The following is a 15,209-nucleotide window of genomic DNA, read 5'->3' as shown; positions in this document are numbered from 1 at the left end:
GTCCTTTTAAAATTTTGGTGTGATTACTGATATTGTTTGGCTTTGAATCTACCATTTTATTAGTTGGTTTCTTTCTTTTTTTTTTTTTTTACCTGTTCCATGTTCTTTTTCCGCTCATTTCTTATCTTTTTACATTGATATATTTTAAAAAATCCACCTTCCTTTAGCTAATTTTACTCTCATATTCTTTTGGTTCTGATCTTCTTAATATTTTTATACTCTTTAGGCTACCCTAAAGGTTATAACACGCACCTTTGACTTATCAAAGTCTAAGCCAATACTTTTACGTTTCATTGGGTTATAAAAGAACTTTAAAATGTTTTATTTCTATCCGGCCCCAACTTATATGTTTTATGGTATTTTAATACTCTCCAAATATTTTATACCCCACGATATATTATTATTATTATTGTTGTTGTTGCTACTGTTGTTTTGCGAAGTCAATATTCATTTACATTTACCCACATTTACCCTTTGTATTGTTCTGTGTTCCTTCTTACATCTCTGAGATTCCATTTGGAATCATTGTCTGTCTCCAGAAGAAACCAACTTAGTCTGGGACTGCTGTTTTTGATTTTCTAAAAATGTCTCAGAGGATATATTCATTATGTACAAATTCTAGCTTGTCCTCTGCCTTCTGTCATTTCTGTTGAGAAGTCAGTGTAGGTCTGATTGTTCCTTTAAAGGTAATTTCTTTTTTGTGTTTTCCTTTGCCTGCTTTTAAGGCTTCCGTTTGGTTTTCAGAAGTTTTACTATGATAAGCCTCAGTGTGGTTTTTTGCTTGTTTGTTTTGTTTTGTTTTGTTTTTATCCTGAGTGGAGTTTGTAGATCTCTTTGGATCTGTGGTTTGATCTTTCACTAATTTTAGAAAACTCTCAGCTACTCTCTCTTTAAATGTTGCTTCTGCCCCAATCTCTCTCCTGTACTTCTGAGACGCTATTTACACAGACATTAAATCTTCATTATATCCCCTTGTCTCCAACATTCTTTTCTGCAGTTTCCATCCTTTAGTTTCTCTATGCTTCATTCTGGATGTTTTCTTTTGTTCTTTCAGTAAGTGAAGTTTCTCTTCAGCTGTGTTTAATTTGCTGTTAAATCCATCCATTTAGTCTTTAGTTTCTGCCACTGTGGGGTTTTTTTTCCATTTGATTTCAAATTTTATCTTCCATCTCCTAGACTATATTCAGCATATTTACCTTAAAGTCTGTGCCTGGTAACTCCAGCATATAGATCTCGTATGAATCTGTTTTTATTGTCATGTCTCTTGGGTGTTGATCATATAGTCTTGTCTCTTTATGTACGTGATTTTTTTTTTAAAATCAAGGTATTTAAATTTTTAAATTTAAAAATCTATTTTAATAGCTCTATTGGGGAAAATTGACATGCAATACACTAAACTTGTTTAAAGTGTATAATTTTATGGCTTTTGACTTATGTGAAACCATCACCACACTCATGAGAGAGAATAGATCCACCACCCCTGAAATTTCCTCCTTCCCTTTGGCATCTCTTCCTCCTATCTCTCCTCTCCTCCTCATCTCCAGGCAACCAGTGATCTGCTTTCTGTCACTATGGATTAGTTTTCATTTTCTATTAATATAATTTTATATAAATGGAATCATATGGTATATACTCATTTTTGTCTGGATTTTCTCACTGAGTATAATTATTTTGAGATTCCTTCATCCTGTTGCATGTAACGATAGTTCATTCCTTTTTATTGCTGAGTAGTATTCCATTGCATGGATGGACTACACTTTATTTATCCATTCACCTGTTAGTGGACATTTGGGTTGTTTCCAGTATTTGGCTATTACAAATAAAGCTGTTATGAACATTCACGTACAAATCTTTGTACACACATATGCTTTCATTCCTTGTGGGTAAATACCTAGGAGTGGATGGCTGGGTCATATTGTAGAACTATGTTTAACGTTTTAAGAAAAGTGGTTTTGCCATTTTACAATCCTGCCAGCAATGTATGAGAGTTCCAATTCCTTTACAAATTCATCAATACTTTGCATGGTCAGTCTTTCTAATTTTAGCCATTTTAACAGGTGTGTGGTAGTATCTTATTGTGGGTTTAATTTGTAATTCTCTAATGACTAAGGATGTTGAAGATGTTTTTGTGTGCTTATTTGTCTTCCATTTATCTTTTTTGGTGAAATACCTTCAAAAATGTTGCCCATTTAAAAGATTGGGTTGTTTATTTTCTTATTATTGAGTGGTTAGAGTTCTTTACATATTCTGGATATAGGTTCTTTAACAAATAGATGCTTTGCAAAACTTTTCTCCCAGGCTGTGGCTTGTCTTTCTCTTAACAGCATCTTTCAAAGAGCAAAAGTTTTTAATTTTAATGAAGTCCAGTGTTTTCTTTTATGGATTGTGCTTTTGGTGTATCCAAGAAATCTTTGTCTAACCCCAGGTCACAAAGATTTTTCTCCTATGAGTTTTATAGTTTTAGGTTCACATTTAAGTCTGTGATCCATTTTGAATTAACTTTTATATATGATATGAAGTATGGGTTGAAGTCCTTTTTTCCCTTCCCTTTCCTTTTTTTTTTTTTTTTTGCATATAGAGTGATCCATGACTGTTTGTTGAAAAGACTATCCTTCCTCTACTGAAATGTCTTTGCATCTTTGTCAGGATTCAATTGACCCTACATGTGTAGGTCTATTTCTGGACTGTCTGTTCTGTTCTGTTGATCTGTCTCTCTCGATGCCAATATCACACTGTCTTGATTACTGTAGCTTTATAATAAGTCTTGAAATCAGGTGATATAAGTCTGCCCAATTTCTTCTTCTTTTTCAAAGTTATTTTGTCTCTTCTAGGTCCTTGCATTTCCAAATGAGTTTTAGAATTAGCTTGTCAATTCCTATTTTAAAAAGCCTGCTGGGATTTTGATTGGGATTTTATTGGTTCCTTTTGCTTTTCTTTTCTTTTCTTTTATTTTTGAGAAAAACTACCTCTAGGTAGTTCTGGAAAGTGAATATGAAAAACTGTAGAAATAATTTGAGGTCAAGCATGATGCTCTCTTCTTCCAGAGAGGATTTACTTTTTTTTTTTTTTTTTAATAAGTGGGCTGCAACCCCTAAAGACCTTTGCATAGAGCTTTTTTTTTTTTAAATTATTTATTTTATTTATGGCTGTGTTGGGTCTTCGTTTCTGTGTGAGGGCTTTCTCTAGTTGTGGCAAGTGGGGGCCACTCTTCATCACGGTGCGCGGGCCTCTCACTATCGCGGCCTCTCTTGTTGCGGAGCACAGGCTCCAGACGCGCAGGCTCAGTAATTGTGGCTCATGGGCCTAGTCGCTCCGCGGCATGTGGGATCTTCCCAGACCAGGGCTCGAACCCGTGTCCCCTGCATTGGCAGGCATATTCCCAACCACTGCGCCGCCAGGGAAGCCCCAGGATTTACTTTTATTCTTAGATTACAGCTGGGGCCCTAGCAATCCCAGATCACCTCAACCAATGATAGTGATTGAGACAATTTTAAAAGGATTCAGCCCCTGCAAGAGCTGCTCTAGTTCTGGTCCGCCCTTTCTTCCAGGATGTAACTCCTCAGAGTTCCAACCCAAAGTGTGGATTTCCGTCAGGGCTCCCCATCTTAGGCGGGCCCCGAACTCTGACTTTTGTCTCCCAGGTCTGCTTAGCTGCCTAGATGCTGCCCTTGGAATCAGCAGGTGCCCCCAGGAGGAAAACCAACCCCAACACTGGCCTCAGCAATCTCTTTTCCTCCTTCTCCCAGGTCTTGGCCTTGTAATTCTTCATTCTTTGTTAGATTTTTCAGGGCCTTCATAGATGTTTTTTACATTTTCCTGTTTTTCCTGGTCATTCTCAGAGGCAGGGCTGATCTGCATTACCCAAAGTGGAAGGCCTCCTTGTGAAAAATGTATACAGTTTGAGTTTCAAAATGTGAATTGTTAACAATTATTCTGATGTCCATTGATAATATTCTTCAAGAGCTGTGGTTTGTAAAGTAAACCTGGGCTGGAGCTCCTGGTGGTCTGATCTCATGCTGGCCGGCGGGACGTGAGGAACCATGAGTTCTTTTCCTCTGACCCATTGGCCTGTTGGGAACTAATCCTTCCTGAAGAGAGCCCCACGCCCCACCCTTCTCCGTGATCTCGAAGCTACTTTCCCCTCCCTCTCTTCTGCAAGCCTCAGAAAAGCTCTAAAAAATAGAACCCGGCAGCCGATCCCATGCTTATTCCTGTCGAGGTCCTACACTGACCACAGCTCCCAGCTCAGGGCCCTGGCCGTAGGGTCAGATGGGTGCCCAGATGCTGAGGTGTTATCTATTCACCTATGCTCCATGCCTCCTCAGAGGTCCTTGGAGGTCATCAGGGATTCAGGGGAGGCCAAGTAGCTCCAGCTGGATACAATTAAATGTTGGTCTCCATAGGAGACCTTTGGAAAGAAAACAAGTCCATGGCTAAAAATAGTCCGGAGGCCTCTGGTCTAATCCAACCTCTGTAACTCATAGATAAAGAAATTGAGGACCAGAGAGGGCAGGGGCCTCCTCAGGGTCACACAGCTGGTTAGGGGCCAACCTGAAACTGGCCCCATGTTTTCCGACTTCCTGACCAAGGGTGTCTCTTCAGCTGGCTCTGCCGTCTGAGGTTGGAGCAAGGCTCCCATCCCCTCCTCCTCCTCTTCCAGGGGAAGGAGAAGTTCCTGAGCATCCTGAACAAGTACATGGAGATCCACGGCACCGTGTACTACGAGAGCCAGCGGCCCCCCGAAGTCCCGGCCTTCGTGAAGAACCACGGCCTCTTGCCGCAGCCTGAGTTCCAGCAGCTGCTGCGCAAGGCCAAAGTGAGCCCCACCCCATCCTCCATCCTCACCCCAGCCCGGCCATAGTTGTCCAGGGGGTGCCCATATGTGCCTGCAATGCCTGTCATGCCTGCCACCATCACTTGTGGCCCCCTTTACGTGTGGACATGCCCAGCACACTCTGCTGCCCTGAGCCTCATGTCTGGGCCTCTTAGGGGCTGGTCAGAGCTGGGGGCGGAGATGGGGATGCCCATCAGGCAGGGGAGGCCCCACAGTGAAAGAGACCTGAGTGGGGCTCAGTGATGGTGAAGACGAGTTGGGCTGCCCACCTGCCGCCCCCCCACCCTTAACACCAGTCCAGCCCAGCTGACTCCTGGACCTGGCTTTCAGAGCCACTGAGAGGGTGGAAGGGCAGGCTGGGGGCAAAGGGACGGTGAGCAGCCTGGCTGGAGTTCCCTCGGGCCACTAGTTCTGACGAACTGCTTCTGGAATTCCCTGAGCTGTGTCCCTGGAGCGTGATCCTGCTGTTGGGCCCTGAAATGTCAGCTAAGGCTGGAGGGTCTTTAGCCAGCTGCCAGGTCCTCTCCTGTTCTCACCATAACTTATTTCTTCAGGCCTCTTGGGTGGGTGGGTGGGTGGGTGTGTGTGTGTGTGTGTGTGTGTGTGTGTGTGTCGGGGTGGAGAGAGGGTATCTTTGTGCAGTAAGCAACCTGAACAACCCTACATGGCAACCTCAGATTCAGAAGCACTTATTGATCACCTTTCAGGGGCCAACCCTATGAGCACTCCTAGTACAAGTCAGGTACTGAATGAATGTTTTTTGGGTGAATGAGTAAAGGTCCTTTGAGGTCAGCTGTAGGAGTGGCCTGAAGCCTTCTAAGCTTGGGAACCCTTGTTCTTTTCTCCTCCAGAATCATAGCCTTTAGAGCAGGAGGAGGCCATTGATATGACCTAACTAGACGTCCTGATTTCACAATGGCTGAGGCACATAGCTACTCTGGGCTCTCTGCTGCCCCAGCTGCCTCCTGTGAATGTCCCAACCCCAGCCTTGCTCCCAGCTTCCTGGGGCTCCTGGGCTGTGATACCCAACCTTCCCTGACCATTGTGCCGCCTCGGTTCTGCAGCTCTTCATAGGCTTTGGCTTCCCCTATGAGGGCCCTGCCCCGCTGGAGGCCATCGCCAACGGCTGCGTCTTCCTGCAGTCTCGCTTCAGCCCGCCCCACAGCTCACTCAACCATGAGTTCTTCCGGGGCAAACCCACCTCCAGAGAGGTGAGTGGGAAGGGCCTGGTCCCACATCGGGAGGGTCTGAGATGGGACCCCTGCAGTTCCTGGAAGGGGGAGACTGAGACATGGGGTGAAGGGAGAGATGGGACAGGTGGGTGGGGGGCTCCTGCTCTTCACGCAGCCCAGCTTGGCAGGCAGAGGGAGAAGCGTCCCGTCTCTGTGCCCTGGCTAGGTGTTCTCCCAGCATCCCTACGCAGAGAAGTTCATTGGCAAGCCCCACGTGTGGACCGTCAACTACAACAACTCAGAGGAGCTTGAAGCGGCCATCAAGGCCATCATGAGAACCCAGGTGAGACTCGGATCCAGTTGGGACCACCAATATCCTAGACTTTGGGTCTTTGCTATAATTAGAAAAATATGCTCCTCTCGGTGAATTCAGACTTGCAGGCCTGGGTTGGCAACTTGGATGCGTGTGTGTTTGTTGAGGGAGTGGGGGGAAAACCTGCCTCTGTGCTGTGAGCAACCTGCACAACCTTACACGGCAGCCCTGGATCCAGAATCATTTATCGCGTGTCTCTGGGGGCCGGGTCCTGTGAGCACTCCCAGCACAGGTTAAGTGCTGAGTAAATGTTTTCAGGATGAATGCGTGAAGGTTCTTCGAACTCCGCTGTCTCTGTGGTCTTTTAGCAGCACCTCTCAGACTATAATGTGCATACAAATCACCTGGGGATCTTGTTAAAGCTCAGGTTCAGAGTCAGCAAGTTGGGTGGGGCTGAAGCGCTGCATTTCAAACCAGGTCTGGGTGGTGCTGCCTTTGCATAGCAAGTGGATAGAGCATTCTGCGTTGCCTCTAGCAAGCGTGTAAGTGTTGGTGGGTGCGGGCGGAGGGCAAGGAGGGGTTTGTGCAGCTCCTCTCCTCGGTGGGCACCTCCGTGGCTTCTGATGGCTCTCTGTGCGTGTGCGCTCTCGTGGGGCCTTCATTTTGAGAAGCGGTTGGACTGTGTGAGCACGGGGAGGGGCGGCTCTGCTTGCTGTGATCCCTCTGGACCCATTTCTTGCTGTAGCTCGGACACCAGGCTGAGCAAAAAATCCCACTCCTGTCAGGTCCCCTTCTCTGCCCATCACCAAGGTCACCGAGCGTGCCCTCCCTGGCGGGGGGCTGGGAGTGGTTGTGCTGCTCTGGGCGGACTTGTGGCAGAATCAGAGAGCATTAGGCTGCTGGGGCAGGGGCCACCACAAGGGAGAGCCCTGCCCAGGAGGACACACAGCTGTCTGGGGAGCTGGGGACACTGCCGGGCTCGGGGCAGAGGCCAGCGCGCATCGATGCCCCATACGGTCTTAAGGGCTTAGCTTTGGGTCCAGAGCCCTGCTGGTTGTCCTGACCGTGAGGCAGGGTTGCATATTTTTTTAAATTTGTTTTTGGCCGTGCCATGCAACTTGCAGGATCTTAGTTTCCTGATTGGGGATTGAATCCAGGCCCCGGCAGTGAAAGTGCCAAGTCCTAACCACTGGACCGCCAGTTTTTTTTTTTTTTTAATTATTTATTTATTTGGTTGCACCAGGTCTTAGTTGCGGCAGGCGGGCTCCTTAGTTGCGGCTCCCCGACTCCTTAGTTGTGGCATGTGAACTCTTAGTTGCGGCATGTGGGATATAGTTCCCTGACCAGGGACTGAGCCCGGGCCCCCTGCACTGGGAGCTCAGAGTCTTAACCACTGCGCCACCAGGGAAGTCCCTGCATTTTTTTTTCTTTTTAACACCCTCCTGCATCCCGTGGATCAGCCCCTCCCATTCAGCACTCCCAGCCTTAGCCCACCCCCTCAGCAAATGACCCCAGAAAATCCCTGCCCACCCTGCCCACTCCCTTCCTCTACCCACCCCACCCTCGTCCTTCCCTCCTGTCTGGGTGTGAGTGTTTCTCTAGTGAAAGTACCAAGGAAACTGCTGTGTCACAGCCTAGGTGCCTCTCTGGTTGTGGCAGATGCGGCCAGGTTGACCCGCGAAGTGGCTGAACCCCTGGACCTCCACCAGTGGTGCAGGGAGAGCCCTCCACCCCCTCTTAAGCATCCGCTTAAACAAATCCTCCTCTGCTGGAAGTTCCTCCAGGTCCCAGACTGAGATTGGGTTCTTCCCGGAGCTGACCCCAGGCAGGGATTTGAGCACAAGTAGTTTATTTGGGGGGTGATCTCAGGATGGAAGGTCCTGGGGTGCCAGTGAGTCAGGGTGTGTTATCAAGAAGGTTACCCCTGCCTTCAGGCACCTGGTGCTCAATGCCAGCGGGGACCTCCGAGAGGTGGGGTACTCGCATCCCGCATTGTCCTGAGAAATGAGGAAACCGGGGTGTTTTTCCCCCAACTCCATCCATCGCGGGCTGAGGCTGAACGGGGGGGGCCAGGTGTCAGCTCTCAACACTGAGCTGAGCAAGCTAGAGAAAGCCCCCCAGCCCCCGACAGACGGTACGGGGGAGGGCGCTGTGGGAAGCTGCCCTGGGGGACCCCCATCCTGCACTCTCTTCCTGCTCCCTCTCCCCACCCGTTGCAAAAGCAGCCCTCTGGGGCTTCCACCCCAGGGGGGCAGGGGCGGGGTGGGAAGGGGACCAGGAAGGCTTTTGTCCACCCCCAGGCCTCAGGTCTGGCTCCACCTTCAAGATCCCTCGTGACTGAGTGAGCGAGATCCCAGCCCTGTGGAGGGCCACGTTCCCCGCTGCAGACCTAAACAGGGGTGTATGTTGGGGGGCGTCTGTGCGTGTGAGCATGATCATCTGTTCACGCGTTATTTCTAGTTGGACACACGAGAAATTGATAACAGTGCCTGCCCTGGGGAAGGGGCTGGGCATCTGGGGTCAGAGGAGAACTTACTTTGCCTTGTTTTCTCTTGATTTTTTAAAACGTGAACATCTGTTTAATTGTTAGTTAATTAAAAATCAATAACAAAAGGGTCCAGGAACCAAGGTATTGCAAATTCATCAGGCTGACTTGCAGCTGGACCCCAAACCAGCCCGTGGTCCCCCTGCCTTTAGCCATCCCCCGCCCCCCCGCCCCTGACTCTTGGGCAGTTAACCCTTTACCCAAGAATTGCCTGGGAGGTGTTTAAAATGCAGATTCCTGGGCCCATCCCCAGCTCCTGATTTAAAAGGACCGGCACGGCCTTGGAGTTTGCGTTTTAAACAAGCACCGTGGGTAACTCTGATCATCCTGTTTTAGAAAACTGACTTAGAGACAGCTGGCAGGAACTGAGAGAGCGAATGAGGGCCAGCATCAGGGGACGCAGCTGCTGCAAGTCATGGGGCCTTTTGCAGGGTGAGGGAGGAGGAGGGGGTGAGAGAGACCTGAGGCACCAGCCCAGCTGTCCCCCACCCAGCAAGCAGCGAGGAGGCTCCAGGTGGGGGTGGGTTTGCCCTCGGTCTAGGGTGAGGCCATTCGAGGTGAGAGGAAGGAGGTGGGGGGGGAGGGATGCCAGCACTTGCTCCCGCCCTCTTCCACTCATTATCACAGGCCAGCAATCCCGGCAGGACCAGCACCTGCCATTCTGTCGAGACGGATCACCGTGCACACCTGTAATTAGACCTAATGGGGGTAATTTCCAGGCAGGCTGGCTCCTCCGGTGGGAGAGCCACGGCAGGTGGCTGCTGTGAATGGTCCCCTCCGTCGCACGGGTGGAGGGGGGCTTGGAATCACCACGTGACGGGCTTCAGACCACGCGGGGATAACTCGCTGGTTGCCGCCAGGAGCAGGCAGAGTGATATTTGGAGGGGAAATCTTTTCTCTGGGGGGTTTATTTATAACCAGCACTTGAAGTCTTGGACCCGAGGCGACTGGGGATCCCCTGGGGCAGCAGCCGGCGGCCGGGGCCTCGGTGGCCATCCGCTGGGGTTGGGATTGGCTGTGTGGAGCTCAGGGCTGGAAGGGCTGTGCTGGTTGATGGGCTGTGAAGTGGTGGCTGGATGTGGACCTGGGGATTCTCTGGGACCCCGGAACTGCCCCAGGATTAAGGACACCTGCTCACAGCGTAGGTGAAGTCAGAACCGGGGCAAGGTCAGATGGGTGGGGCCTTGTCCCGAGAATCAGTCCTGGTGGCAGCTGCTGCTTCCCTGAGACCCTCCTCAGCTTGAAGTCGGGGATGTCCCCTTGGCCAGAGGGCCCAGGGTGGACCTCCAGCCCTTCGAGCTGGGGTCTACAGGAGGCAGGACCCAGCGCAGCCTGATTGGGTTCTGACACACCCATCTCTGATGAGGAGAAAGGACTTGGGCAGACCAGCAAGATTTCACTACCTGGGCTGAAACTGCCTGATTTCTGGAGCTGCTGGCAGGGAAACGGCATTAACAGGAGGCGGCTGGGCTGGGTATGGTGCCAACACACATGTTGGGGAGTGGGTGGTGGGGTCAAAGGCTAAACTAGACCTTCCTCTGAGTCTGAGATGGACCATCTCCCATGTCACCGTGATCTCGCCTCCCGCCCACCTGGCCGACAGTTTCCTCCAAGGAGGCTGTGTGCTGGGCCACCGAGCGTTGCTGTGAACAGGGAGGGGGTGGCCAGGTAAGAGGAGTGGAGAGGAGGTGGGGGTACTGCGCTGGGGAGGCGGCCTCCTCATCACCTCTTCCGTCCCCCTTGCTCCTTGTGCCCCAGCTACCAAATCCATATGCTCCCGTTGGCCCCGGCGTGCGCTGTTCTGTAACTCTGATATTTAGACTGACGGTATGTGGCCTCCGTTTGGGGGCACCTAGTTCATGTAGCTGCCGGGTGCCTGGTCTGGGCAGGAAGCTTTACAAATGTCATCTCATTCCATCAGGCTGGGAGATGCCCTGTGTTGCTTTGCGTGAAACTTCCACATCTTGGGCAGAACACAGGCAGAGCTGGGGATGCTTTTTCATTCCATGACTAGTTCCTCAGTGACCGCTGTGTACCAGGCATTGTGCCAGGCACCAGGGATTCAATGGTGAACAAGTCGTGGTCCCACAGCCCATGGGGCTTATGACCTGAGGGAGACAAGGGATAAATCAGAAATGATGACACAGGCACCAATTCTCTACTGGGGAAGTCTGGGGTGGGTGCAAAGGAAAGTGGTCCTTTAACAGGAGTGGGGGTGGAGCTCTGGGTCTGCTTCCTGGAGGAGGTGATGTCTAAGAGGGGAGGGTGCGTCCGGTGGTTGGCTGGGGAAGAGCAGGCATCACAGCCGAGGAGGGGATGGAATGCTGAGCTTTACGGAAAGAGGAGAAGCTCCGTGGAACTGGGAGGGGGCCAGGGAGGGAATGAGCTATCGTGAGCCCCCCGAGGGCCACTGAAGGGCGCACCGGGGAGCGGGCATCTGCGTGGATAGGGTGGTCGGCTCCCTGGGTGCAGGCCGTGAGAGCCTCCAGATCTCTGCGCCCAGGCCCGAGCAGCCAGGTCTGGGGAGGCCCAGGGCTTCTCCTGCCCCATGTGTCTGCCTGTCTCTCGCACAGGTGGACCCCTACCTGCCCTACGAGTACACGTGTGAGGGGATGCTGGAGCGGGTCCATGCCTACATCCAGCACCAGGTAGGTGGGTCCCCCGCTCTCTGTCTGTCTCTCTAGGGGCCAAGCTGGCTCCAGTGTCTGAGGACCCACCTCTGCCCAGGGTGCAGCGTGCTTTAACCTCCAGGTCCTTCTCCAGTCTGTTTCCTTCCCCGCGGGGTTGGAGATGGGCGGGGCCAAGCAGTACTGCTCAGAGACCAGGCCTGGGGCGCCCCTGCCCTGGGCCCCCAGCTTGAGTCCCAACCCCCATATCACAGCACAGAAACGCAAAGACTCATTTTTCATTTTTATTACACAGTTGTTTAGAAGTTTAGTAATGAGTAGGGAAGACCCTCCCCCCAGCAACCCCTACCCACAGGATGAGTTGGGAGTGAGGTATTCCATTTCCCCTCTTGACACTGCTTTCCTCTGGGCAGGACTTCTGTGCAGCCCCAGGCCCTGGCCCCCCAGGGGCCCGAGCCCTGGAGAGCCCCTTCATCCTGGCCCCCAACGCCACTCACCTCAAGTGGGCCCGCAACGCCAGCTTGGCCCCCGGGGCCTGGCCCCCAGCACACTCCCTCCGGGCCTGGCTGGCCGCCGCTGGGAGGGCCTGCACAGACGCCTGCCTGGACCACGGGCTGATCTGCGAGCCCTCCTTCTTCCCCTTCCTCAACAGCCAGGACGCCTTCCAGACGTGAGTGAGCCCCGGCCCGACCCGGCCCAGCTGACCTCACCTGTAGCTCCTTTGCTCCCGTGGCCGCCTTGCCCCCGGCCCTGCCAGCAGTGGGGGCATGCAGTGCTTTCCAGTGAGTCAGGAAGGATCCAGAAGGGACCTTCCGGGCAGGTATCCACAGCACAGCTGCCCACTCTTGGCAAAGCCTCTGCCCCAAACCACTAGGGGAAGCTCCCTGCCCAGTCCCTGACCTCGTCATCCCTCCCTCAGCCCCCTGCCCAGCCTGTCTGGGCATCTTCTAGGTCCAGGCCACAGAAGCTGCCCCACGTTCCTCCTGATGGGCGAGCCTGGGGCCCCCGCCCTCCTGCCCACTCTCCTCTCTCACAGCAGTGGGGAGAAGGAGCTTCAGCCCAGCGTTTGTCCTGGCGCCTCCTAGAGACATCTCCCTGGGTCTGGAATGGGATGGGCCAGGAAGAGGGAGCGGGCAGTGCCAGGCTGGGGCGGCCCCCACCCCGCACGCTGAGTGACCACCTCTTTGGTGCCCACCCAGGCTGCAGGTGCCCTGTGATGGCACCGAGTCGGAGATGAACCACCTGTACCCGGCCTTTGCCCAGCCGGGCCAGGAGTGCTTCCTGCAGAAAGAGCCTCTGCTCTTCAGCTGCGCCGGCTCCAGCACCAAGTACCGCCGGCTCTGCCCCTGCCGAGACTTCCGCAAGGGCCAGGTGGCCTTGTGCCAGGACTGTCTGTGAGGGCGCCCACCCGGCTGGCCCTCCCCGCCGCAGGAGAAAGCACCAGCAGATTCCGAGCTCCAGCGACCCGCCCTACCCGCTCAACGCCCCCAGGCTGGAGCCTCCTTTCTTGGCCCGGATGTGGGCCGAGCCGATGATAGGTGCGCAGGTCTGGGGAGGGAGGCAACTCTGCCGAGTGCCTGGTGCCCGCCCTAGGCAGGCTCCTCGTTCTCACCCCGAGGGCTTGTGGCAGCGTCGTGGCCAAGCAGCTGGGGGTTGGCGAGAGGGTCCCACTGGCCCGGGAGCAGGTGGTCGGAGGCCCCTCGCTTTGTGCAAGACCAGATCTGGACCAGATGGAGTGAGGGCCTTTGTCCTTCTTGGGCTCAAGGATGGGGCCTCTGGGCGTACGATAGAGGAAGCAGGGTGATGCTTGCCCAGTGGCCCACTGGAGGGTCCACAGAGTGGGGAGTGATGCGTGAGGGGTCAGCCTTGTCCCTGTGGAGTTGTTTGGGGTGTGGACAGAAAGGGCCGGGGACTGGGGGAAGGCCAGGCTGGGGGACCCTGTTCATGCCTCCTCCTTAGCCCCACCCCTCCTACTTTCCCAAATTCCCCCTCCTTTCCACACTTGGGCACCACAGTTAGGGTTGCAGGGACCACTTAGACCCTGGGTTGAATTGTTTCCCTCTTGCTTATTCCAACTTTCTTCACTTTGGGCATTTCCTGAAACCTATCCCAGCATGACTGCGATTCCAGACCGTGGATTTGTTTCCAAAGCCTCAGTCCCCACCCCAGCCTCTGAGAACAGGCTCTAGAATCTACCCTGCCCCCACCTCCTAAGCATCGTTTGTAGGCTTGGGATGAAGCTTCAGCCCCATGGCACATGTGGCCCAGTTCCTGGATGCCCAGGCCTTCTACCCCCACGTAGCCACCCCTGCCCCATCAATGCTGCGTCCGTGTCCCTAACCTCCAGCTTCCTCCGGCCTCAAACCTCCTCTGGATCCAGCCGTCCATCTGTGTGGCATGCCTTCCCCTTCACCCTGAGCGCTGCCTGAGGAAACAGATCGGGCCGTCAGAAACACTGCCACCCCACCCCCGTTTTAAATCCCACTCCCTTCTAGGCAACCCGCCCCACCCACCTAGGCCTGCCCCTCCTCCCTTCCAGGGAGGCAGCCGCAGGGCCCTGAGTCCAGAGGGCGGGGCCTGAAGGTGGATACCTCCCATCAGAGAGCCTTCTAGGCCTGGGCAGCTCCTGTGGCCACAGAAACTCAACAGTCACCAAGGACCTGACCTGTCGGGGGAAAGCAATAGAGATACTCTTTTCTCTCTCTTTTTTTTAAAGATTTCTTGAAATAATAAATATTTTATTGGGATGTGAGGTGCAGAGGAGGAGCTATGCTATTTCTCGTCTTTTCCTGGGATGCCCAGGCCTGGAGGAGTGAGGGGGTGTGAACACCCTGGGTGGGGGGGTGAATATCTGGGGCCCCCGGGCCCCTCCTCCACATTGTCATTCCATCTACAAAGTTGGTGCTGTGTCAGGCTGCCTAAAGGAAGTCACTGCGGGTGCCAGAAGTCCACGGCCCCTCCTGCCACTCCGGCACTGTGACTCCAGGGACCCTGCTTGACCAGCAGGGCTGGATCCAGTTCTGTTCACCTGGGGCTGGCCTCTGCTGGCTGTGGTTGCTGTGAGGTCAGAGAACATAAACGCATTTTGATGAGACCCTGAGCCAGGTCGTCATAAGAAGACTGACTAGGGGAGGGAGATCAAGATGGCAGAGTAGGGGCTTCCCTGATGGCACAGTGGTTAAGAATCCGCCTGCCAAGGCAGGGGACACGGGTTCAAGCCCTGCTCCGGGAAGATCCCACATGCCACGGAGCAACTAAGCCCGTGCGCCACAACTACTGAGCTTGCACTCTAGAGCCCATGAGCCACGACTACTAAGCCCGTGCGCCACAACTACTGCAGCCTGCAGCCTAGAGCCCATGCTCCGCAGCAAGAGAAGTCACCGCAATGAGAGGCCCGCACGCCACAATGAAGAGTAGCCCCCGCTCGCCACAACTAGAGAAAGCCCGCGCCTAGTAACGAAGACCCAATGCAGCCAAAAATTAAAAAAAAAAAAGATGGAGTAGAAGGACACAGAGCTCACCTCCCGCCACAAACATCAAAAATACATCTATATGTGGAACAGTTCTCCCAGAAAACCAACTGAAAGCTGGCAGAAGATCTTTCACAACCAAAGCTGTAAGAAAGATCTCTTTGTAACCAGGTAGGACAGAAGAAAAAAAAAAAACAAAGCAGGATGGAAACTGGGCCCCTGGGAGGAAGCTCTGAAAGAGGAAAGGG

At 52.9% G+C, this 15,209-nt stretch overlaps 1 protein-coding gene across 1 annotated transcript in view; it reads left to right on the top strand.

Annotated features, from left to right (window-relative positions):
* The window catches only part of MGAT5B (alpha-1,6-mannosylglycoprotein 6-beta-N-acetylglucosaminyltransferase B), a 68,943-nt gene extending 54,686 nt beyond the window's left edge, over positions 1 to 14,257 (top strand). Inside the window, exons 12-17 of the mRNA XM_007185760.2 lie at positions 4,661 to 4,816; positions 5,899 to 6,045; positions 6,233 to 6,349; positions 11,438 to 11,512; positions 11,905 to 12,161; positions 12,691 to 14,257. Coding sequence (XP_007185822.2) covers positions 4,661 to 4,816; positions 5,899 to 6,045; positions 6,233 to 6,349; positions 11,438 to 11,512; positions 11,905 to 12,161; positions 12,691 to 12,889 — 951 coding nt within the window. The 3' untranslated portion in view covers positions 12,890 to 14,257. The remainder of the gene's footprint in view (positions 1 to 4,660; positions 4,817 to 5,898; positions 6,046 to 6,232; positions 6,350 to 11,437; positions 11,513 to 11,904; positions 12,162 to 12,690) is intronic.
* Positions 14,258 to 15,209: the final 952 nt, after the last annotated feature.

Source organism: Balaenoptera acutorostrata, chromosome 20, assembly GCF_949987535.1.
Source record: "Balaenoptera acutorostrata chromosome 20, mBalAcu1.1, whole genome shotgun sequence".
In the NCBI taxonomy this organism is placed as follows: Eukaryota; Metazoa; Chordata; class Mammalia; order Artiodactyla; family Balaenopteridae; genus Balaenoptera; species Balaenoptera acutorostrata.
This window is presented reverse-complemented; position numbering and strand designations above follow the sequence as displayed.